The sequence below is a fragment of the Pantherophis guttatus genome, chromosome 4 (assembly GCF_059756535.1).
Source record: "Pantherophis guttatus breed Tessera chromosome 4, ASM5975653v1, whole genome shotgun sequence".
In the NCBI taxonomy this organism is placed as follows: domain Eukaryota; kingdom Metazoa; phylum Chordata; class Lepidosauria; order Squamata; family Colubridae; genus Pantherophis; species Pantherophis guttatus.
In genome coordinates this window covers 66443492-66468518 of record NC_142066.1, presented here as the reverse complement: position 1 = coordinate 66468518, position 25027 = coordinate 66443492, and the positions used below count along the sequence as shown (strand labels likewise).

The following is a 25027-nucleotide window of genomic DNA, read 5'->3' as shown; positions in this document are numbered from 1 at the left end:
CAAAACAGCCAATACAATCCTAGGTTGCATTAACAGATGGATAGAATCAAGATCATGTGAAGTATTAATACTGCTTTGTAAAGCCTTAGTAAGACCACACTTAGAATAATGTATCCAATATTGGCCACCATATTATAAAAAAGATGTAGAGGCTCTGGAAAGAGTACAGAAAAAAGCAACAGAGATGATTACGGGGTGGACGCTAAAACATATGAAGAATGGTTGCAGGAATTGGGTTTGTTTAGCCTAGGCCCTAGTGAAAAGACAGACTAGGGGTGACATTATAGCAGTGTTCCAATATTTTAGGCTGCCACAAAGGAGAGGGAGTCAATCTATTTTCTGAAGCACCAAAAGGCAAGATAAGAAACAATAGATGGAAACCAACCAAGGAGAGAACCAACCTAAAATAAATCAGAAATTTCCTGACAGAGAGTAGCAGTGGACCTGCTTGCCTCTAGAAGTTGTGGGTGCTCCATCACTCGCAGCTTTTAAGAAGAGACTGGACAACCACTTGTTTGGAATGGTATATAAGGCCTCTTGCTTGAGCAGGTGGCTGGATTAGAACAGCATTGCCCAACCTTTCCAGCCTGGAACAAGGTGGCAGAGGAGATGGTTTGTGGAAGAAGCAAACATGTGCAAGGGCAGTTTCATTTGTGAGCAGCAGGCATGCATACCTCTCACACAAGTGAAGCTGCAAGCACCAAGGCCCGCTGTTTGCACAAATGGGGCTGCGAATACCAGAACCTGCCACTCACACAAATGGGGCTATGAGCGTCTGCATCCTCCACTTGTACTTACTCACTTACTTATTTACTTATTTTATTTATTTTATTTACTTATTTTATTTATTTGTTTGTTTGTTTATTATTTCAAGCATGTATTTTATGACAGATACAAGTGTAAACATAATTATAAATACATGAAAAGGGATATGAATAAAAGAAAACATTAGGACAGGGACAGTAGGCACGTTGGTGCGCTTATGCACATCCCTTATGTGCATAATGTACTCACCTGCCAATGGCACGGCCTGATTCTGAATGGGCCATTGCTCAGTAGCGGGCCATAACCCAGGAGTTGGGGGACCCCTGTACTAGAAAACCTTCAAGGTCCCTTCCAACTCCATTATTCTATTATTCTGTATAAATTCTGCTCCAGGTTTTAAATTCTAGACTTTTTGATCTTAACTTTTTCAGTCAATGGAAATTGGACTATTTTTGGCTTTGAGAACAAGAAACAGATACTCAACATTTACAGCAGGGTTCTGTTTAGCTTCATCATGTGTCATTAATCTTCTGAGGTTCATGAAGAGGGAATAAGCAGCTTCTGTCAGTCTAATGATAATAGCAGACAACAGTCTTAGCAATTTTAATAATGCATCAAAGCATGACATTTTCGTTTCCATTTCCTGGGACTGGGGATAATTGTGTATCTAATTTGCATCATGACATTTTCTCTACATATCCAATTATAGTGGATCATCTGAGGAAAAGAGTTTTAAGAATAGAAAGAGAAAAGTGCCTGTAAAAATGTTTCTTAATAAATATTATTTTACTTACTTACCATGCTAACTCAGGAAATCAAACTATCAGCAAAGATATTTTGAGACCGAAAAAGATGCAGGAGAAAAGTAGTCTATTCAATTGTGCAATTACTTCCCCTAAACTCTAATGTTCTGTCTGTAACTCTCTGTTGACTGAGAGAAAGAAGGGAATCCCCATTCCAGAGTTTTATCCCATTATTTCATGACTGTTAAACACATGCTTTGATTACTAAGATAATTTGGCTCTGAGGAAAAAGTCCACAATCTTTCTCAAAAGCAGCAATAAAAGTCATACACTGATGTGTCATGAGTGACTCGCCATGCACCCCTACTTGAAACCAGACAACAGAAACAGGGATAAGGAAGTATTGTAATGCAAGGGAGACTTGGGAGGGAGTTGAGGAATTCAAGTGAACTGACACAACCCGGGACAGTCCAAACACCCCAAGGTCAAACACTGGCAAAATTCCAAGCTGCTCAGAATGTTCCTAAAACAAAATGTATACAATTGATTGGTGACAAAGAATTGTGTGGAGCTCCAGGGTAAAAATGGAATTTTACTTACCACAGAATTGGCTTTGCTACTTCTATGTCTATGTATAATTATCAATAAAATTACACTCTTGGTAAAATAATGTCCCAGGAGTTGTTGTTTTTTAATTCATTTACCAAAGGGACATTAAGCCAGTTCTCATAATAGTAACCTGCCTGGATCCCACCAGGAGGTCTACAAGCCCAAGATGTTAAAAGTAGACAAAGATTTGGAGGAGAAAAAGAAGCCAGGGAGAGGTCCTGGTCAGGAAGCTCTGGCGCCATGACAAACTGGAGCAGCTACCTGGCACATGCCTGAAAAGGCCAAGAGGTCCAAGCAACAATGTGTAGCCATGAGAGAGGAGGCAAAGGATGCTCCATACCTGGAACCGAAGTCCTGCTGGACTACGAATGTGGGCAAGGCAGCAGAGGTCGAAGAACCCCTCATCCCTCTGTTGATGGAAGTGAAAAACAAGATACCTGGCTAAGTGGGACAACCCTGCTGAGTGGAAGTTACCAATCACCACAACACATTCATTGGAGCCATTGAGGAACTTGTTCAGGGGAATGGAGATTCATGCAACTGCAACATGGGAACTGTGGCCGCCATAACCAGGTTAGGAGGTATGAAGCCACTGGCGACTCTGTCTACCCCTTCTCCTCCCTTTCTGGAACCAGTGATGCCAGTGTGTATGGCTGCAATCGGATCCTGCACAGTCATTTGGGAGACTGGCCTGAGCGTATGCTGGTCTACCAATTACGAGAAGGACTACACAAAAAGCTATACCACGGATGACTACTGAAGTAGAGATTGACCTGATGGAATTCCATGAACACACCAGGCAGGAGAGTTGGCCCCAATGGGTGGTGGTGAAACGAGTGATCCCCAGAAGAGGGAATGTGGTGTGCCTCCAACCAGAGGAGGGAAGTCCAGCAGTTCACTTCCACTGTGGAAAGGAGATAGACCGAACTGCCAAATGCCTCGCACCATGTTCAGTAAATGATCCCCCATTACCAGGCCAGCCAAAGAAGAAAAAACTTAGTAGTCCTAGGGCTAGCATAGTTGAAAAAAATGGAACTCCTCCATGGATGGGGGAAAAAATAAGTGTGGATGGAGAGAAAAGCTGCCAACTAGCAAGAGCTAGTGAATGTGCAGTGTGTGCCATGAACCAGCAGTTGGAGAGGCAAAAGTAGAATCTGCTGATAGACTGGAGGGAAGCAATAATTTAGAGCTGCTGACTGCAAAGAAATACCACAACTTAGCTTTAGTGAGAAGGAACTGGGCACATGCCATCGACCCATAGATTGTGCAATTGAGATTGTGCCAGGAGCTAAACTGCAAAGCTGAAGATGTACTTGATGACACCCAGGGACATGGGGCAGTTTCGTGCATTTAAAGGCAGAAATCTAGCTAGGGTTTCATTCAACTGGCAAAATTGAGGATGGCAATCTCTGTGCTCTTCAACGAAAACATAGATAGGTGTCTTAGACTATGTGTGAACTATAGGGGACTGAACTATAACTGTATAGAAACTGCCCTCTCCCATTAATGAAGGACATGCTATGGTACTTGGCAAAAGGAGAATTTTCACCAAATTGGACTTGAGACAGGCATATTACTGACTGAGAATTACAGAAGGGGACAATGGAAGACAATGTTTAATTATTCTCTGAGCTATTACTAGTTCCATGTGATGCTGTTTGCATTATAAAGATCATCTGCAGTCTTCATACAACTGATAAATGAAGTCTTACATGAGCTCCTGTACAAACCGGTCTTAGTATAGCTGAATGATATACTAAGCTATACCAAGACCAAGAAGGAGCATGTGAAACTGGTCAGAAAGGTGCTCGAGAAATTGACTCAACTTTATGCAAAGCTATCCAAGTGCAACTTCCACATGATGAGCCTAAATTGGATTTTGAAAGTGGGCATGGCCCTGGAAGGGTTCTGGCAATATTAGAGTGGGAACCCCATTGAACAAGGAGGCAACTGCAGATTTTCCTCAGATTTGCAAACATCTACCATCAATTCATCCCCATGTTTGCCCAGATAGGCCAATCAATGATCAACCTGCTGAAAACGAAGGGAGAAGCTAACCCCATGCCCAGCCAGCCCTTGAACTGGTCACTTGAGTGCCAAGCCATGTTTGAGAAAGTCAAACACCTTTTTGTTGTGGAACTGGTCCTAAAAACCCCTGACCCGGACAAGCTTTTTGTGATACAAGTGGGGTGCTAGTGATGTAGCTGTAGGAGCAGTACTACTTCAGAGGAATGCCAAGGGAGATCTGCAGCCATGCACCTATACATTCCATAAGCTTTCCAAAACTGAGAGGCAATGGGCTATTTGAGAGAAAGAAGCCTACGTGGTCTGCTGGGCTCTCCTAACTTGGAGACAATTCTTGGAAGGTTGTAAGGTATCTTTTGAAATGTGGATGGAGCTCAAGAATTTAGAAGTGTTGAAAGTTCTCTGAAAACTATCTCCTAAATAGGTTTTGTGGGCCCAATACTTCAACCACTTCAATTTCACCCTCTCTACAAGGGGAAAATTTCTTGGCGGATGCCCTCTCCCAAACGCCATAATACAACAGTGCCTGAAAGGAAGCCATTAACTCCATCATTCCGTCCAGACAATTTGTGGCACCAGCCCTTATAAGACAGCAGAGAACATTGGCACTGCTGTTAGCCAAAGATCTAATGCAACTACTAAAAGATGCTCTGACAGGAGATGATTGGTTCTAGCAACATAGAGATGATATGTCATTTAAGGAACAGACTGGCATGGATGGGGAGCAAACTATATGTTTCAGCAGGCCAGAGAACTCTAGTTTTACAGAGGAGCCATGATGCTAGGGCAGCAGGTCATTTTGTATTTGTAAAACCCTTCACCTCATAAAGAGGCAGTTTTGATGGCCAAAAATAAAGAAGCATATAGAAGCCTACATGGCCAGTTGTCCCATCTGTGCCTCGATGAAGCAGCTGCCCAGAAAGCCTCTGGATCTGCTGCAAACCGTGGCCAGCCCCACAGCTTCTTGGAAGGAAATATATATGGACTTTATTGTAAAACTACTGGAAAGTGCTGGGAATACTGTAATCTGGAATATCATGGATTTGTTCTCAAAGCAAGCCATGCCCTAGGGTTCCTTTGGCCCAAACCCTAGCTAAACTATTCATACAGCATATATACAAGTTCCACAGTGTCCCAAAGCACATTATTTCAGATCGGAGTGTGCAATTCTCATCAAATTTTATGATAAAAGGCTCTTCCCAGGGACTTAGCTCCTACCATCATCCTCAAATGAATGGAGTCTGTGAATGTATGAATTCAGTGCTAGAGCAATACCCTCAATGTTATATGAACTATCAGCAGACCAATTGGACTGAACCATTACCTTTTGCTGAAGTGACATAAATAATTTTGTCCATAGCACTGCATTTACTGCCTTTCAGGTTGCTATTGGGATAAAATTTATGCCTATGCCAGAATTCGCTCAAGGGATCCCCTCATCAACCTCATTATCTGAGTAGGTAGACACTTTGAAAGCCACCTGGGTTATAGTGCACATGGCATCAGAGAAAGCAAGGGAAGTGCAAAAAAGACAAGCAGATAAAAACAGAGTAACCCCAAAAGAATTTAGAGTAGGAGATTGTGTATCTTTCCATGAAATTCCTGAATCTGAGGCACCCCTGCAGAAAGTTGGGACTAAGTATAGTACATAGGCTCTTTCCCCATTATCCAGATTGTGACTCCGGTGACAATGGAGTTAGAACTGCTATAAAATCTCAGGTGTATCCACCTAGTGTTTCACTTTTCTGGCTATTAAGCCACCTTCTCCCCCTTATAGTAGGAGAATAACATTTCAAGATCAAGGAAACCCTTGACTCCTGATAGTATAAAAGGGATTTGCAGTTTTTAGTGTTACGGAAGGGATCCTTCTGGCAGATGCAGATGTTGGTAGGGGATGTTCGGGCACCTAGACTCATCCACAGGTTCCATGTTAAGTATCCAAACTGGCCTCAATAGGAGAGAGAAAAACTTTAAAAATGTTGTAATGTAACATTGTCCACAATTGTTTCCTCGTAGGATTATCTTTCTTCTGGAAAGTCAACATGTCATGACTGACTTGCCATGCATCCCTGCTCGTAACCAGACAACAGAAACAGAGAGTGGGGAGGGAAAGTATTGGAATGGGGAGGCTTGGGAGGGAGTTAAGGAAATCAACTCCCTCCCAAGAACAGTCCAAACATCCCAAGATCAAATGCTGGGAAAACTCCAAGTTGCTCAGAATGTTATGTTACCAAAACAAAATTAATATAATTGATTGGTAGCCAATGAACTGTGTGGAGGTCCAGGAGAAAAGGAATTTTGCCTATGCTGGTTTTCACATGAAAACTTTAGAATTGGTTTTGCTACTTCTTTGCCTACATGGAATTACCAGTAAAGTTATACTCTTGATAAAATAATGTCCCAGGAGTTTCTTTTGCTGTGTTTACCATTTGGACAGTTGACACTAAAGACTCTACCCAATAGCTCCAAATCACTCCTTGTCTTAAATGGTAGTCATGGAGGTGCTGAAGCTAAAGGCATGCTCTTTATAAGTTCAATAATAATCAATTCTTTCTAATAAAACACTTAAATTTCAAAATTATGTAATCTTGGAAAGTTTTTATTCTCATTAAGACAACTAAATGAAGAGAAAATTTAGGATTATTGCTATTGGGGACTCAGATCAAAGCAATTATTAAAATAGCTACATGTATCTCCAATAGAAAATTTCCTGACTTCCGGTTGATATTGCAGCAATATCAGACACAGGGAATGGGTCTCTGCATTCCCTGTGCTGAGTTCTCCCTGTTTGTGGGCCCCAAGAGGCGGAGGGGTGGTGAAGGATGCCCTATGAGGTCGAGGAAAGTTGCAGCTCTCCTGTCTGACCTGGGGTTCTTTTTCCCTCTCAGCCATAGTGAGAAGAAGCAGCCTAAAGATGGCTGCCACAAAGCTGGGATAACCAAAGAACAACTAAGATTGGTGCTGGAGCAAAGTAGGTGAACTGTGACTGGAACTGGGGGAGAGGGTTCCATTTTACCTTAAATTTAACCCCAAGGAATAATTTAGAACTATTGGCTCAGAACTATTTGTTAAAGTGGTGTCTAAGCATTCTGAGAAAATACCAGACCAGAAGGGGAAGGCGCAAGAGAGAAAAATAATAAATTTTGAAATATACAGAAAATTGGACTCTTAAACTGGGAAGACATAGTACTGGGGAGGCATTTTAAAATGCTGGAATCATTTACTTATAAAACTTATTCTGCTTTTATAATTTATTTACAACTAAAATGACCATTGAGTAGTGGCAATACTGAAATCTAAGTTGAAAGTGCCACCTGCTGATGAAAGGAAAAATCACACGTCTGGGAATATTTATATGAAGGACTGTGGAAATACTTACTGGATTATCTCCAACTACCCCAGGATTACTGGAGACTCAAATATGAAAATAAGGAAGCTATTTAATTAAAGAGACCCCTGAATGTTATGCTAGAAGATTGAACCTGTATAGGGGATGCAAAGAGTCTTTTGATAACCTCTGGGACTATTTAAATGGAATTGATTATTTACCTATGGGATATAAAGAATTGTGATTAGTGCACTTCTTAAAAGGAAGCCTAAGGATTGAATAAATAGTTTTTGGACTGCTAGACAAAAGTTGAATTTCTTTTTTTTTTTTTAAAAAGATGCTTTATAAGGAAAGAATGAGTGGAATTTTGAAGGAGATGGCGTCAAAACACAAAGGACATCATGGAGAAAGGATTTAAGGAGGTTACAGAATAAGTGGAAAATACTATAAAGGGATGATGAGTAAAAACCAAGATGCCCCGGAAGAGGAGGAGCCAACAGAAGAAATGGAGAAAAATACTGAACTGAAGAACCAGAGAATAAAAGAAGTAGAAATTATAATGAAAATAATAGTGACTGATTAATTAAATCAGAGGGGAAATATATCAAGAGAGTTGAAAAGAGAATTGGAGATACAGGGAGATATTTTTGAAAGGGAGATAGGGGCCTAGAAACTAGGCAGTGGAAGAGGGTAGAGGTGGGAGAAACATCTAGACTGTTTGAACAGCCAAGATGTAGATACAGACAGAGATAAAGATCCAAGAAAGGAATATGGGAGGCAAATCAAAAAAAGCATAGCAATTAAAGTATTGAAGCGGGCAAGAGACGATGGATAGATGATTTCTCTTTTTTGTTGTTGTTCTGATTTGCTTTTCTTTTTCTCTCTCTTTTCTATTTTTTAGGTAGGTGACATAACTAGAAGTTAGGTAGGATAGAAAGAAGATGTTTTTTTAAATAAAGGGTGATATGATTAAAAGTTAGAATAAGAGAGAAGAGAGGGAGAATATTAGTGTATACGTTTTATATAATAAAACAGAAGCAATAACAAGAAAAAATATGGAATAATTGAATGATAGACTGTAACTTAATATGTGTATTATTATTATTAGAAATATATAAGTTGTTTGAATGTAATAATTAATTTTACTAGTTCTATTTGTATTAGAATGCATGATACCCAGGTGCCACACTGTTCACGCATTGATATGTTTGAAAAAAAAATAAATAAAAAACCTGGGGGGAAAAAGAAAGAAATTTTCCTGAAAAAATAACCAGTTTGTTGAGCTGAGAAAAAGAAAATGCAGAAAAACCAAAGCCATCAATTCTGTGTAGTTAGGAGAAGGATTGTGGCTCAATTCCCATGTTCAATCCCTGGCATTTCCTGTTCAAGATCTCATGCTGCAAGACTGTGAACAGGCTGTGCTCAAATTACAGCAGTGCAGCTGCTAGCACAAAGAAAAACCAGTATTTGACCACAAATTTGATTTCAGGTTAGGGAATTCATTTGACCCATTAACTAAAGATCTTTCAGAATAAAGCTATGGGCACAGTTCTGAACACTTTGTCTCATATTAATTTATGAAACTATAAGAGAATAGTAGGTTGTGGAAGACCACTGCTAAAATTTTATATTTATATTAACCTTATATTACCCCAATAAAAATATATTATTCCAAGCTCTACTGGACTTTATTATCAATGAATCACAACCAAAAAAATGTATAAACAAATTAAAAGAGAAATATAATTGTTATGGATGAAATAACTGACAGATCTCCAATGCCATAAATCTTCCTTCCAAATAAGAGAAATCCAAAAAGATTCATGCAGATGTCTAAAAGTAAAAGAGTTTCGCATCTGAAATATTTTAAGCCTGTTTCTGAAATGGCAAGTGAATAAATGATCCGCAGCCCATCAGGAACTGGATCTGCTTCCGGTCAGGAACTGGGCCATGCAAGTGAGCAAAGCCCCATCTGTCCATGCTTAGGATGCAGGCAACATGCAAAACCACCCACCCACAGTCCATGGAAAAACTGCCCTCCAGGGAACCGGTCCCTAGCACCCACAAGGTTGGGGACCGCTGCATTACACATTACACAATAGGCTAACTCACAAAGCAAAATTACTTTTTCTTTCAGCAGAGAACATAGGTTTAGAAATTATGGAATATTTTGTAGATAAAACCTACTTTATAAATTCCTTCCTTTCATTATTTAGAAGGAAACAATTTCAGAAGGTTCACCTGCATTTTAGTGCAATCCAGTGAAATAAAATCTAAATAAATGTATGCAATAATTCACTGACAGCTGCACAGAAGTCCTCTAGCAGAAGAGATACTACAAACAACTGCTGGAATGCAAGAAACAGGAAGCCATGGAAACCAACTGGACACAACTCATTCAAGCAATCAAATTTGGCCTCAATCTGGAAAATCACATCATATCAAGCTCCCAAAGCAATGTCGTGAGGAGTGTCAGCTACCCCTCCTTTATGGCTCGCTTTGATGGGCACCCAAATCACCTAGCCCACTTCTTAATTCAGGCTTGGCACCACATGGAGCACTATGGAACAATGTATCCAGATGATGTGACCTAAGACCATGCCATTGCCTCCAACCTGGAGGAAGCCACCTCAGAATGGCTACTGTTGCTTGCATGACAAGGATGCTCCAGAGATGATCTTCCTCAATGCCTTTATGTGGGCCTTACAAGAGCACTTCAAGAATCCCGGTAGCCCTTTGTACAGATACCCACATCCATACCTTGAAGCAGGGAGAGTGATCAGTGACAGAGTAAAACTTCGGTCAAATTGCCAGTCACTTAGAGGACTGGCCTGAGCACCTGTTGGTCATCCACTTTAGAGAGGACTGAATAAGGAGTTATACCACACCTGCATGTCTCGAGGGGTGGCATGAACCCTGCAGGCATTGTATCATGTGATACAGTTTACAGTGAGGTGGAGATCAACCTAATGGAGTTTAACAAGTACAAAGGACAGGATGTCATGCCCCCATCGGAGTCTGAATCTGTAGGGGAAGATGAGCTGGAACAAGAGCCAACAGAGATCAAGACGGTGGCTCTGTTGGCTTTGGAGGAAACTGGGGAAGGGCAGTCAGTCAGGGCAAGGCTTTTCAGGATTAGAAAGGATTGCAGACAGGGAGGAGCAGGAGAGACAGAGCTCAGGCGAAGAGCAAGGACCACCCCCTCCTGATCCTAGAGCACGAAGAGATAAGCGAGACCAATGCAGACTGAGCTGGCTATGAGGGAGAATGCCCCGCCCCTTCACAAGGCACACCTGGGGAATGAGATGTAAGGAGGTGCTGGTGGGAGGGGCATTTGTTGGGAACAAGCATTGAATCTGTGGAGCCTCGTGTGCACTTGCCGATGCCTAGAGATTACTGTGCTCTGTCTTGTAGGCCTTGCCCAGTTTGCCTGCTTCACTGAACTTCTTGCTCTGGTTACTGGTTGGCTAACCTGGTTTACTGAACTGCTGGCCCTGGTTACTGGTTGGCTAACCTTGCTTACTGAATTACTCACAGCCAGAGGCTGCTGAAGGTGCATGTGAGAGCTTTGCTCTAGAACTTGTAGTAAATGTGGGGACATTTGGGGGAAAAGTTGGAGCAATAAAGGGGAGTTGGACCTGTTTTCTGACTGTGTTGCTTTCATGCCACACCCTGGGTCATCACACAGGAGAGTTGCAGCCACTGCCCAGCTGATAGATGAGGAACTCAGAGAGGGGGAAGAGGGGGCACACCCTTCGTCAAAATGAGAAAGCCACATCCAAGCCCTCCTGGATGTTACCACTATGGCAAGAAGGACCACCAGGCAGCCGAGTGTCTTGTGCCATGCCCAATATATGCCACCAGCCTCATAGTCAAAGAGCCCTAAGAACCTCCGAAAGGCAAAAGAGTGCACCCACATGGGACAAGTTGTAGAGTTCACCCTCCATCCAGCAAGAAGTGAAATCCCACCCCTACCAAAATGAGCCTTGTCATGTACAAGAGCATCAGTTAGAGAGAAGAGGACCCAATATAAGTAGCCCCATCATCCCCATGACTGCTAGGGTCAAGGTCACTGTAGCTTCTTCAGGCAGTAAAGAAATCTTAATGGCCCTATTGGATTCGGGATGTACCAGGTGCCTAGTCAGCCATCAAGTGGTCTGGATGGGGAGAAACAGGCTTCGACTCAACCCTTCCAAGACCGAGTGGCTGTGGCTGCCGGCGTCCCGGTATAGCCAGCTGACGCCATCGCTGGTTATTGGGGGCGAATCATTGGCCCCCACGGAGAGGGCCCGCAACTTGGGTGTCCTCCTGGATGCGCGGCTGTCTTTAGAAGGGCATATGACAGCCGTGGCCAGGGGGGCTTTTTGTCAGGTTCGCCTGATACGCCAGTTGCGCCCCTTTCTGGACCGGGACTCCCTACGCACGGTCACTCAAGCACTCGTCACTTCTCGTCTGGACTATTGTAACGCTCTCTACATGGGGCTCCCCTTGGGGTACACCCGGAGGCTCCAATTGGTGCAGAATGCGGCTGCGCGGGGGATTATGGGAGCGACGGGGCGCTCCCATGTGACTCCTCTCCTGCGCGAGCTGCATTGGCTTCCGGTGGACTTCCGGGTGCGCTTCAAGGTGTTGGTGATCACCTTTAAAGCGCTCCATGGCTTAGGGCCAGGGTACTTACGGGACCGCCTTCTGCCACCAATAGCCTCCCACCGGCCGGTTCGCTCCCACAGAGAGGGCCTCCTCAGGGTGCCGTCGGCCAGACAATGCCGGCTGACGACCCCCAGGAGGAGAGCCTTCTCTGTGGTGGCACCTACCCTATGGAACAATCTACCCCCAGAGATACGAGTGATCTCCGACCTTCGGATTTTTCGTCGGGCCCTAAAAACTTATTTTTTCCAGTTAGCCGGTCTGTCTTGATTTTAGGGTTAGTTTTAAAATTTTAATATTTATTTTAAATTGACAAGTTTTAAATTATGGGCCAAATTTATAAATTATTTTAACTTTATTTTTTAACTGTGATGTTTTGTATAGATGTTTTTATCTTGGCTGTTCACCGCCCTGAGTCCGAAAGGAGAAGGGCGGTATAGAAATTTGAATAAAGTAAAGTAAAGTAAAGTAAACTAGGGATGGGGCAGAAAAGACTTTGATTTTTGGAAAACAGCAAAAGGGGGATGAGAATGTTGCTTTTTGAAACACTAAGGGGCTATATGAACTTGAAATGTTTAAATTGTTATAAATGAATACATGAAGGTTTTGAAATCAACTACAAGAAATCCTCCCATGGAAAGTTTTGCTGACTGGAAAATAAACGTATTATATGATGGAGTTTTGAAAGTTGACTTGAGGACGTTAGAGAGAACTAAAGATTATAATTATAGAGGAGACGTACCCATTACTGCAATGGAGCAATACTATTTGACTATAGAAGAAATTAAGGCAGTTTAGGAACAATGTACTCAGAAATCACTTTCAAGATCGTCTGACACTATAAAAATGGATCTATTAGAGCAGCGGTGTCAAACTCAAGGCCTGGGGGCTGGATGCAGCCCACAGGGTGCTTAAAACTGGCCCACTGGGCCACCCTGGAAACAGCAAAGAACCGGCTCACAGGGCCTGTGCCAACAAAAACAGAGCTCGGGAAGGCCATGTGCAGCCTTCCTGAGCTCCATTTTCGCTGGCAGAGGGTTGCAGGAGGCTGTCACAGCCAAAAAGGAGCTTGGGAGCCTGTTTTTGCTGGCAGAGTGCTTGGGCCACCACAGGGCTCAAGTGACATCGAGCTGGCCATGCCCACCCCAGCCCCCCAAGATCAAACACAACTCTGATGCAGCCCTCAATGAAATTGAGTTCAACATCCCTGTATTAGAGGATGCAAAAAAGAAACAGATTTTACTGAATAAAACATATAGATTGAAGTGGATTTGAATATGGATTTGAAAATGTTTTTTTTAAAGGAAGCCAGATTACAAGAGAAATATGGAAAATGGTATGAATCTGAAAATATATTTGAAAATGCCAGATTACAAATGTGATATGGAAAATGTAATGGATTTCCATGTGAAAATTGCTGATGTCTTAACTAAAGAGGAGAAACAAATAAAAAGTCAAAAAAGTGATTTGGAAAGCCTGCTTAACTTAGCTTTATGAAAAGGATGTATTAAACTTGAAATTGTTCCTGAAAGGAGACAAAGAGAAAACGATAAGAAATCAACTTGTGAGACATTATCTGTCGGGATTAAAAATAGGTCTTAATAGATTTTTGCTGATAAGGATAAATGATGCATTTTTACAATTTGGTTATTCATAAGGGTAAGAGATTTTTTAATTGAAATACCAGAGATGATGTTATATTACTGAAGTTGTTTATACTTGCCTGGAGGAAGTGGGGAGACATCTTTTATATGTTGTGAGGTATTTTGCACATTTCATTTCTTTGCTTTTTGTATTTTTCTTAATTTGCATTAGTATTTTACCTTTGTATTTGTAAATTTAATCAACTTAATCAATAAACTTCAATAGAATTATTATTTAAAAAGTGAAGCTCTCATTTTAAGCTTTCCTTCGACTTACAATATGTCAAATTCAAGTATTTAAAAATAAGGCAAGAAATGAAGAATAGTTGAACAATGAAATACATAACTGTATTACACCTTGCCGCCCCTGCCATAATTTGGTTGATATTTTCTGAGTTTCTAGTAAAATATAAAATACAAATTTTAATGACAAAAAGAAAGCAAACAGCAAGGAAAACAAACAACTTCAGTAACTGCACAATTAAATCATAATTAAAAGCTGAAGAAAATAGCTCACTGTAAAAAAATTTGAGAAAATTTGAATCAACTACAATCTTTTAGAAGCTTTCAAAAGAACATACTAACAACTTCGTTAGCATCCAAAAACTTTGGCTGTTGGGTTTTTTATGTATTGCGTTAAAGCAAGTACATCAATCCGAAACCTGATACTATCAAATCCTTCACAGGCTTGTATAAATCCAGCCCAAGTTGCATACACAATAGTCGGAAGAACAAAATGTAATCTGCAGGCCCAAGAAATTTACATTCTTGGCATCCACATTTATTAAGGAAGTAGGTCTATAATTGGAACACAAAGAATTCCTAACCAATTTGTCTCAATGAAGCTAAGGAGCATAGGGACAGTAGGAATTTAGTTGAAATAGTTCCATCATTAATTTCCAGTAACGAGAAGGAACACCATTATATTTTGTTGTTATCAGTGAGCTAGAAAATCATATAGGTGGGAACTTTCTCCAATTTCATTAGATTAACTGCACTTTGAACTTTGAATTTTTTTAAAATTTCCTGAACACTTACATTCATTTCTAATACAGAACTATACCCACTTTCCCCAAGTCTTCCCCACTGCAGTCCGTTCATGTGTTGCCAATCTAGCACCGCTGAGATATTATGAAAAATGCTGTGGTGTTTGGGCTGGTGAAATTCCACACTCAGGGCAAACAGCTTTGAAGATACCAGCGCCAGCGCGAATCAGATTCCAACCACCTCTGTTCTTCTTCAACTGTCAATCCCCCCCTACTTTCCCACCATAAAGATATACAGCAATTTTTCCATTTGTTTTGCCCTCCCTCTCCCTTTGATGACAAAATGCCGGCAAGAGGGGAGGGATGTAGGATCTGAACTTGACAGGAAATTGTTTTGCTGCAACTGATAAACATCCCAACAAGTTGCCCAGTAACCGCAATCTAAAGTTTTGGGATTACAATCATTGAGCAAAGCGGTCACGTGGGCATCCTGCTTAATGGCCACTTTGCTCAATGACCAAGATTCCAGTTCCAATTGTGATCATAAGTCAAGGATTAGCGATAAATAGGAGAGGTTTATCTGCTATACAAAAAGAAAAGACTGTGATGTCATAAATTATCTACATTATAAAGAACAAACGCTTCACATACCCTGTTTCCCCCAAGATAAGACATCCCCTGATAATAAGTCCAACCGGGCTTTTGAATGCATGGCAATAAGGCCAAGCACTTATTTCAGGGTTCAAAAAAATATAAGACAGGGTCTTATTTTCGGGAAAACACAGTATTAGGCTATAATTTCTCTGCTTGTTCTAGAAGTGCAACTATACATAATTTGACTGAAATAGAAATTGTAAAAGGTAACAATCTGATTTGTTAAACTACAAAAAGTAATGTAAGTGTCTTATATATTTTCCACATCTCCCTAAGAACAAATAAACATCTTTCTTAGTCACTGCCAATCCAAGGAAGGAAAAACTGGTGGCAGAAATAGTCAGTGAACAACTCAATAGCAAGGCACAAGTCAAACATTTCTATCTTTAGTAAAGAGTTGATGGCTTCCCCCCACCCCATCGATATCCCTTGAAGTTTAATATTCATCACAAAGTACCTGTCACTGCTTTGATTTCAATAGTCTTCAGATGTATAATACACTTTTTTCCCATGATAGGCCAATAATATGTACTTTACATAGACAGGCAATTTAGTGGAGTATGATACACCTTACAGTTATCAGTCATAAGTACATAAGAAATAAATGCTTAAAACTCTCCAATAATGTTTCTGAGGCTCAGAATTAGGAGTTAATGATTGCTATCAAGAATGAGGGTACAAGTGCATTCCTTTTTAAAACAGTATAGTTTCAAGAGTCAAAGGGCATTTTAAATGGCTAGCAAAAATTAAAGAGCACCCCAGAATCTCAAAACTCTTTCTGGTTATGTCAAAATATTAACCTACTCAGGAGCCAAAAATCCTTTTCATGTATGCAATAGAGAATATAGGAAGGAAAAGAAGTTAAGGAAAGTGGGCAACAATCTTTAACTGCTCTTTCAGCATTTGGGATAGCTGCCGAAACTTGGTTATTTACTATGAGGGAAGGGTGAGCAGTTAACCTAAAAAGGGTGAAATAAATGAACTTGTTTTCCTATCTCTAAAATTATTTCAGTCTTTTTCAACAAACTATGGTAAAAATAAATCTCAGCTCAATGTTAAGTGCAAACCTAATCTATTTTATAAAATGTTTAGAAGATAGTACATAGGTTATCCTAATTGACTATACTGTGAAAAAGTCTCTCGCTTGGTGTGTGTGTGTGTGTGTGTGTGTGTGTATGAGAGAGAGAGAGAGAGAGAGAGAGAAAGAAACAGAGAAAAAACATTCACTGTCCACTTAATAACTGAAACTAAATACTTTGTACACATTATGATGTCTTGAATAAGCTTCTTTTAATACCTGAAAAAATAGGTATAATATGAAACAACCTTTCATATAGTTTTATTAAAAGTTTTAAAAACAAGGATAACAATTCAAACATATTCTAGAGTAAGAAAGAAAAAAGAAAAAGAAATCAAAGTGAGAGCTAAAAATGCAAGAAAGAAAAATAGGAAAGAAAAAAATACAAAAGTAATTTTTTGTATTACAACAGTTTTAAGTACAATTATAAATTTATTCTTTCTCTGAAGTTAATCTCTTCATGATTATCTTCTCGTTGTAATCCACCCTATTTAATCATCGAAACTATAAATCATAAATTCATTTTTTCTGTTCTATGCAAAAAGTCCACAATCCAAAACCAGCAGTCCACAATTTTTCCAGCTCTGCAGACCAGCGACAGCAGGAGGAGAAGGACTGGTTTCACATGCACCACTGGCACAAATGCAATTTCACACACTTGCCTACTGCCTGCCACTTGCACAGCCCGGTTCCCAATGGGCTGCAGCCTAATTGAGGATCTCTGCCTTATATAATATTGAACAATCTTTCAAAAGTAACTTCAAAAGCTCTTATAGGCTTTCAGACATCAGCCCAGATCACATATTATGAAAACTCCAAAGAACATTTATATATTATAAATACATTATTAAATATTCCCATCAATACTTTTTAAAACATTCCTATGTATACTTGGGTTTGTTTGTGCTACTAGAGATTCCAACTAGTAGCACAAACTAGAAGATGCAAACTTCTATTTATTATTCAGTTTTATTTATTTGTAAAGATTTGTTTACCTGTAGCTCACAAGTCATTCAGGACAAAACATCAAAAAAAAAAACATTATCTATAAACATTCAATATCTAAGAGCCTAAATACAAACTATAAAACCAACAGCTTCTGTAGTCAAAGCATTACGGCCAGCCTCAAAATCTGTTAAATGAAAGAACTTTTAAGATAAATGAGGAGGAGTTAATCTGACCAATCTGCGCAGGCCACTGGGAAGAGCCATACTTTGTTCCCATCCCAAACCAAAGTATATCTTGTAAGCTTACATGCACAAGACAGACAAGAGTTCATTGGGAAAAGAGGACTCTGTAGGTAAAAGAATATTATCACTGGTACCTGGATTTTCCTTCTCCATTTTTCCCTATAACACAATGTTGCTGGGTAGAGAGGCAGCTATTGGCCGAAAGTCACCCAAGTGAGCTTCTGAAAATGGACTTAAATTTGAGTAAGCTGAAAAATCAACCCACATTACCTCTCCACTTTAATTTTCAAGCAGCTCTGTCGTTGTTGTATTCTTTAAAGAGGTCCTGGAAATAAATGATCATTTATCAGTTAAATACAGTAAACAAACCTATCTGCAAACACTAAAGATCTGTGCTTGAATGAGAAATATCAGAGCTATAAGAAATAAATTTAAAAATCCTAGAAGATAGTAGCAGTCTGTTCCATATACCTTAAAACAAAATTACACAGGTGTGCCATGAAAATACCAAAGTCAACCACTTTTTCCTCCCTTCATATGGTATTTTTAAGGAGCTTAATTAAAATATCTGCAACCTTCTCTCATACTCTATTACAACTGCAAAAAGAGAATCATTATTACTTTATGCCCATTTTTAATTTTTAAAAAACTTCTGCACTTTCTTTGCCAGCATTCTTATGAACTTTTCATAAGGAAGCCTGTGACCTTGAAAGCCTAACAATTATTATGGGACACTAAATTAGCCACATATTGATTTATCATGCACCATCATGTTATTTTGTTATTCCTAGTGATCTCTACGATGATCCATCCCTAACTTGGTCTTTTGGGTCTTCCAACGGTGGATTAATTGCCATTGTAACTGAATATGCACATCTTGTTGCTGGTCATCCTCTACGCTTTCCTTTCACCTTTTCCAGCACTAGTGCTTTCTCCAGGGAGTTAGGTTTTGCAGAATGTATCCAAAGTAGGATAATTTGAACCATTTGTCCCTCAAGTGACAATACTGAATGTTCCTTAATATCTATTTGGAGTTTACCTTCCTATTATCCTTTGCTTAGAAGTAATAAATTGTTCAAATTATTAATGAAAGCTTGTTCACCCCTGCACTTCTTTTGTTCACAAAATCTCTGCCTCCTTAACCGCCAACCGCATTGGCTAATCCTGGGATTAGCCTTGCTGTAATTCTTAATACATTTAAAATATCAATTAAGTAGCCCAGGAGAATATCAGAAACCCTTCAGTTTATGTAATAACTTAAATGATAGTACATGATGCATGAAAAGAGGAATTTTCATAATAATGAATTCATGCATCTAAGCTATAATATTTACAGGTTTATAATAATGAAATAGAGGAAGTACTTCTAATATAGGTAGTCCTTGTCTTATGACCAGTTGGGCCCAAAATTTCAACTGCTAAGGAAGACAGTTGTTGAATTATACTTCATTTTACAATGTTTTGGTTGTTAAGTCAATCTGGCTTCCCCCATTGACTTTGCTTGTTGGATGCCAGTTGAGAAGGTTGAAAATGGCAATCACATGACCCCAGGACACTGCAACCATCATAAATATGTGTCAGGTGTCAAGCACCTGAATTTTGATCATGTGACCATGGGTATGTTGTCACAATCAAGTGTGAGAAGTGGACATAAGTAACTTTTTTCAATGACATTGTAATATCTAATGGCTGCTAAATTGTAAGTCGAGACTACCTGTACTATACACATACTTTTACTGTTACCCACTGTTGGGAGTTACAAAGTTACTTTTTAAAATATATCAGAGAGAGAGAGAGAGAGTGGGAGAGGGAGAGAGAGAGAGAGATATACCGTTTCCCTGAAAATAAGACCTATCCCGAAAAGAAGGCCTTGCCTGTTTTTAGCATTCCGTCTGGTTGCTCACAGGGCCATGGCCATGAGGCGAGGTGGTAGAGCTTACCTCAAGGCTCCCACAGCCACACCATCCATGCTCTGACACCTGCCCTGTGGCGGCATACCAGCAGCATGTGCAGCAGGAGCCCCCATGGCTGCTGACCCACTTCAGCTGGGTAGGGAGAGGGAGAAGGAGAGGGGGAGGGGGAGAGGGAGAGAATATGTGTATGTACAGGTACTCATAGTCCTCGACTTACAACAATTAAGCCCAGAATTATTGTTGCAAAGTGAGAAATTTGTTAAGTGAGTTTTGCCCCATTTTATGACTTTTCTTGCCCCATCTGTGAAGTGAATCACTGCAGCTGGTAAATTAGTAACACAATTGTTAAGTGAATCTGGCTTCCCCATTGATTTTACTTGTCAGAACATCACAAAAGAAGATCACATGACTGCGGGACACTGCAATCGTCATAAATATGAACCAATTATCAAGCAGCCAATGTAAGTCATGTGACCATACTGCAAACATCATGAGTGTGAAAAATAGTCATGTCACTTTTTTCAATGCTGTTGTAACTTTGAATGGTCACTAAATGAACTATTGTAAATCGAGGACTACATATATATGACTTTGAAAAAAGTGACATGACGAATTCTCATATATATGAAACCTGTTAATTTACCTTGGAAACATTCTAATCCAACCCCCTGCCCATGGCAGGAGGTCCTATACCTATACCATTCTGGGCTTTCTGATGGGATAGATAGACGTAATCACAGAAAGAATAACAGAAAACCAAACAGAATAATAAAGCACCAGAAGTCCTCCTTTTCAATCCTCTATTCAAGCAGGAGACCCTATATCATTTCAGCCAAATGGCTGTCCAATGTCTTCTTTAAAACTTCCAGTGATGAAGCACCCACAACTTCTGGAAGGAAGCTGTTCCACTGGTTAATTGTTCTCAGTGTCAGGAAGTTTCTCCATAGTTCTAGGTTGCTTCTCTCTTTGACTAGTTTCCATCCATTGTTTCGCGTCCTGCTTTCAATTGCTTTGGACAATAGGTTGACCCCTCTCATCTTTGTGGCATCTCTTCAAATATTAGAACACTGCTATCATGTCATCCCAGTCCTTATTTTCACTACAACGGTTCCTGCAATCGTTGTTCATAAGACTTAGCCTCCAGGCCCCTAATGAATTTACTTACTTTTCTCTGCATTCTTTCCACAGTTCTCAATGCATGATACAATATTTCAAGTGTGATCTTATCAAGGCATTATAAAGTTGACATTAGAAAGAATAGTATTATCTGCTACTAGCTTTAACTCGTTTTTGGCAACCACATACTTTCTCCAGCCAAGATAATTAATGACCAACCATTCCAAATGCATACAACAGTGGTCTAACAGTTGAATCTGCAAGATCTTAAATTATAGAATCCAGACTAAAATTCCAAATAAGATTATGAATCATTATGAATCAAAGCTGGAACAAAAGAACTCTGGCACACTTCAGATTAAGAAATACACACACACACACACACACACACAAAGCTCATTTCATTTGACTATGTGAATAAAGGGGGGGTTGCATCTATTATAAAATATATTACTAAAATGACAACTCTTATTATATTAAAATAATGTATTATGCCTTTAGCTTTATTACAAAAAGAAAAAGGGACCAGCGTTTTCCTTTACCTAATAATAAACAGTCAGCAAGTCACAAGAATGTATTCCAAGAATACCTTTATGGATATGATTGCCAAGCAACTGGCTATATTTTCATAAAATTTCATGACACATAAATAAGTGGCATTAATTCTATGTGTATCCGGTACACTTTAAGGATACCCTAAACTAGAAAAGAACACAATACAATGTTCCAAATATTTTGCTTGGGGGAGAGGTATGTTCATCTTCAGAGAAGTTCCTGAAGTTCCTGCATGAGTCCGGAAGCTTGGAAGACAAAACCTCTGGTCCCAGTAACCAACACAGATTGGATCCTGCAACAGTATCCGCGGACATGTATATTTGCCTTCATTCATGAGAAGACTTTGAATTTAAACAGACATGTTCTAATTCCCTCTTTTCTGGTTCTAAAGGAATTAACTATTTGCAAGTTCTATGATGCTTATTTAGGGGAAAGAGAATAGAAAGTAACACTCTTCTGAATTTTGAAGAAATAAATAGTTAGCAAATCGAAATTATATCATGGAGGGGACAAGACATCTATAAAGCCCATATTTATATCTTTCTGAATTACAGTTCAAAGACTACATTTTAGCAGGTTGTTGCTGGATTAACTCCACAATTCTTTCACTTCTCTCTTAAATCTTCAGATGCATCCTCTCTTCCCAGCCCCACCCACCCCCATCCAATCTCTGGATTGATCGACTCCCCAAAGTGGGCGGGGAAAAGAATAGACCGCACTACCAACCACAAGTGATTGGCATAATCGGACAAGCCCCTCAAATGTAGTTACTTAGGAGGGGAGGTGGAGAAGAGGAGGAGAAATATGAACTCCACCCTTATTTTATGATGCAATGTGGAAAAGACAGAGCTCCAGTGCTAAGAAGCAAAGTTTCTAGCCCTAACGCTTGTTGGCTTTTCTTTTCTTTTTTTAGTAAAATGAGCGAAGATTTGTATCACCCGTTAAGAAACACAGCACGTTTTGGGCATTTCCAATAGGTTCTATAAATTTTTAGTCCCTCCCCACTAAACAAGCGGTGCGCGTGCCAAAAAGAGAGGAAGAAAGGAGAAGGCGTGCTTATTAAACGTAAGGGAATTTACTTCTCAAAACACAGCTCAAGGCACCCAGCTACCCAATCGCAAGCAAAGGGCCTCGAATTACTGCAAAAAGACCCCCGCCTTTCTCACAGAACCCCCGCTCCTCCACACCACAAGGCGCCTTGTACTCAGTTGCTAGCCCACTCCTCAACCACTGCAAAGAAGCGGAAAGCGAGGCACGATCCAGCCTCTCACTTTTTCAGGCAAGACTTACCTGCCAGGTTTCGACCTCTCCTCCAATGGCCCCTCTTTTTATCTTGTCGCCTCCCTTTCCTCCTGGGCGACGGAGAACTCGAGCGAACTGGGCACCCCCGCCCCCTCTCCTTCCACACTCTCTTCTGACCGTGCAGATCGGATCAAGTTTAGGGCGGACTAAGAACGACGTGCAAGAAGAAAAAGAACCGGGGCAAGCAAGGAGGAGATCCTCTTGCATCAGCACCCGGAACTTTCTTGGAGGCGAGGGGAGACAAAAAAAGAAACTTCTGCCTTCCACACGTACACAAAAACCCACGTACAAATAACCTATCAAGTCCGGTAGGAGTAAGAAGAGAAGTAAGAATCTGAGGGTAGAGTCTTCTTGTTCTTTCGCGAACGTATATTTACCGTTGTTTATTGGCTTTCGTCCTCAAAGTTCCTTGTATTAAATCGGGACTATTTGCCCGAGCCGCCGCTGCCGCCGCCCGCTAACACTTACTTGGTTGCTCAGCTGACTCTTTCCAACTCACAGACGTTCCCCTCCCTCTCCCCTTAACTGGGCCTTAAGCCCTCCCATCACCGCGCCTCCCGCTGCCTGCTTTACGCAGTCGCAAGCGATAGTTCCTCGGCCATGTATGTTTCGGGAGTTCTTCCAGCGGATTCTAGGAGCCTGTAACTTTTTCTGAGACTGAAGAGCTATTGCCGTTTTCCCACGTAGCCAAGGAGCGCGTGCTGACGCGCGCGCACGCCTCGGCACAGAAAAGTGTAGCCGAGCACGCAGGACATTACAGGCTTCCTTAATATGGTTGGGTTTGGTGTGGAATCTGAGTTTAGCCTCATTTCGTTAAATTTGGAATGTTTTGCAAGCGAATCTGGGAGTGATGCCTCCTTGTGGGAAGCGGAAATCACTTCCCAATAAGCATATGTGGGTTAGCTAGTAGCAAATATTCTTAGAACAAAATATAAAAGTCTTTTGTCCAATCACACTTAACTAGTAGTTAACTGCAGGCCGCATTGTTTCTCCCTTGAGCACATTTTTGATGCAGCCTGCTCCAACAAGAGATACAAATCCCCCCCCCATACACACACACACACACACACACACACACACACACACACTTGTTGGCACATATATAAAGGAAGATACTTAACCCAGGGCCCAGTTTCATTCTCTAGCTTTTGGTATCTTTAGATGGGCTAAGAAGTGCTCCTAAAAGCAGAAGCAGATAACATGGAGAAATAAAAAATAAATCTCATTAATGTTGCCTGCTGAATCTATTATAGCTAATCGGAAAATTCAAGCTAAATTAAATCATTGAGAAAAGGAAGTCTTATGTTAGAAAGGACAGCCATACAGAACATTGGGCATGTCTTCCCAGAAAGCACTTTAATAATTATTAGTCCTCCAACTAAAAAAATCATACAATCTCCTTTGTAGGCAGCTGCTCAGTTCAGTCAGAAAAAAACAAAAAGGCTGCGAAAACCTGTGTATGTTCAAGCAGTTGCATTCAGGAGAAGTTATTCCTTTGCAGTCTGAAACAATTTGTATAGAAACAGAACCACTTTCATGAGCAAGGCCAACTATGAATTCCAATTTAGAAGGATAATGTAGTTGATAGTATTGAAAAGCTTCTGGGATACGTGAGAACCCAGACAGCTATAGTCTTCATATCTTTGTTCACAACCATAGAAAGTACTTTGATCACCTCATGTTTTTTCTCATAAAATTTGCATAAACCAGACTGAAATAAGTCTATAAATCAAAAATCATTCAAAAATGTCTAGAGGGTAAATAATCACTCATCAGCAGTAACTGTGAGAAGAATTTCAGTTCTCTTTTTAATAAATTTACAGACATTTCTAAAATTCTGTTTTCGCTTTGTCGTTATGGGTATTGAGTATAGATTAATGAAAAAAAATGAATTTCAACTGAATCAGGCTGCAGCATAACAAAATTGTCAAAAGAGAAGGTCTGACTGAATACTTTCTGAATGCACTGTAGGTATGGATTCTAGTGGACAATCACTTGTGAGTGAACAGTATGCTGAAGCTGCCAAAAAAGTCAATGCAGCCCTCCATCAACAGAAGGATAGTATCAAGATCACATGAAGTGATTGTATTGCTTTATACCGTGTTGGTAGTACCATACTTGGAATACTGCATCCAGTTTTGGTCAACATGATACAAAAAATGATGTTGAGATTCTAGAAAGAGTGCAGAGAAGAGCCACAAAGATGATTATGAGATGGGAAGTTAAACCATACCATGAATTGGGAACTGGGAATGTCTAGCGGCCTAACAAAGAGAAAAATTAGGGGTGACATGATAGCAATCTTCCAATACTTGATTGTCACAATCATCCACCTCCATTATGCTGTTCCTCCATTGGGGTACCAAGCCGACTGACAGAGCTATGTCTTTAGGCCCTTCAAAAAGATAGGAGGGTTGGGGCCAACTTCACATCAGGGGACAAGATATTCCAGAGGGCAGGAGCAACAGTAGAG

General features: G+C 40.4%; 1 protein-coding gene across 17 annotated transcripts in view; it reads right to left on the bottom strand.

The window, feature by feature from the left end:
* GRB10 (growth factor receptor bound protein 10) overlaps nucleotides 1-23338 on the bottom strand; it is a 138614-nt gene extending 115276 nt beyond the window's left edge. For 5 of the 17 annotated variants that reach the window (XM_034416405.3, XM_087892346.1, XM_034416404.3 and 2 more), the window contains exon 1: nucleotides 22543-23213. In XM_034416405.3, the coding sequence (XP_034272296.1) occupies nucleotides 22543-22761 (219 nt within the window). In that variant the 5' untranslated portion in view covers nucleotides 22762-23213. Of the gene's footprint in view, nucleotides 1-1249; nucleotides 1335-17938; nucleotides 17994-22542 lie in introns of those variants that run through there. The other 12 variants (XM_087892349.1, XM_087892352.1, XM_034416411.3 and 9 more) reach the window with 8 other exon arrangements.
* Nucleotides 23339-25027: the final 1689 nt, after the last annotated feature.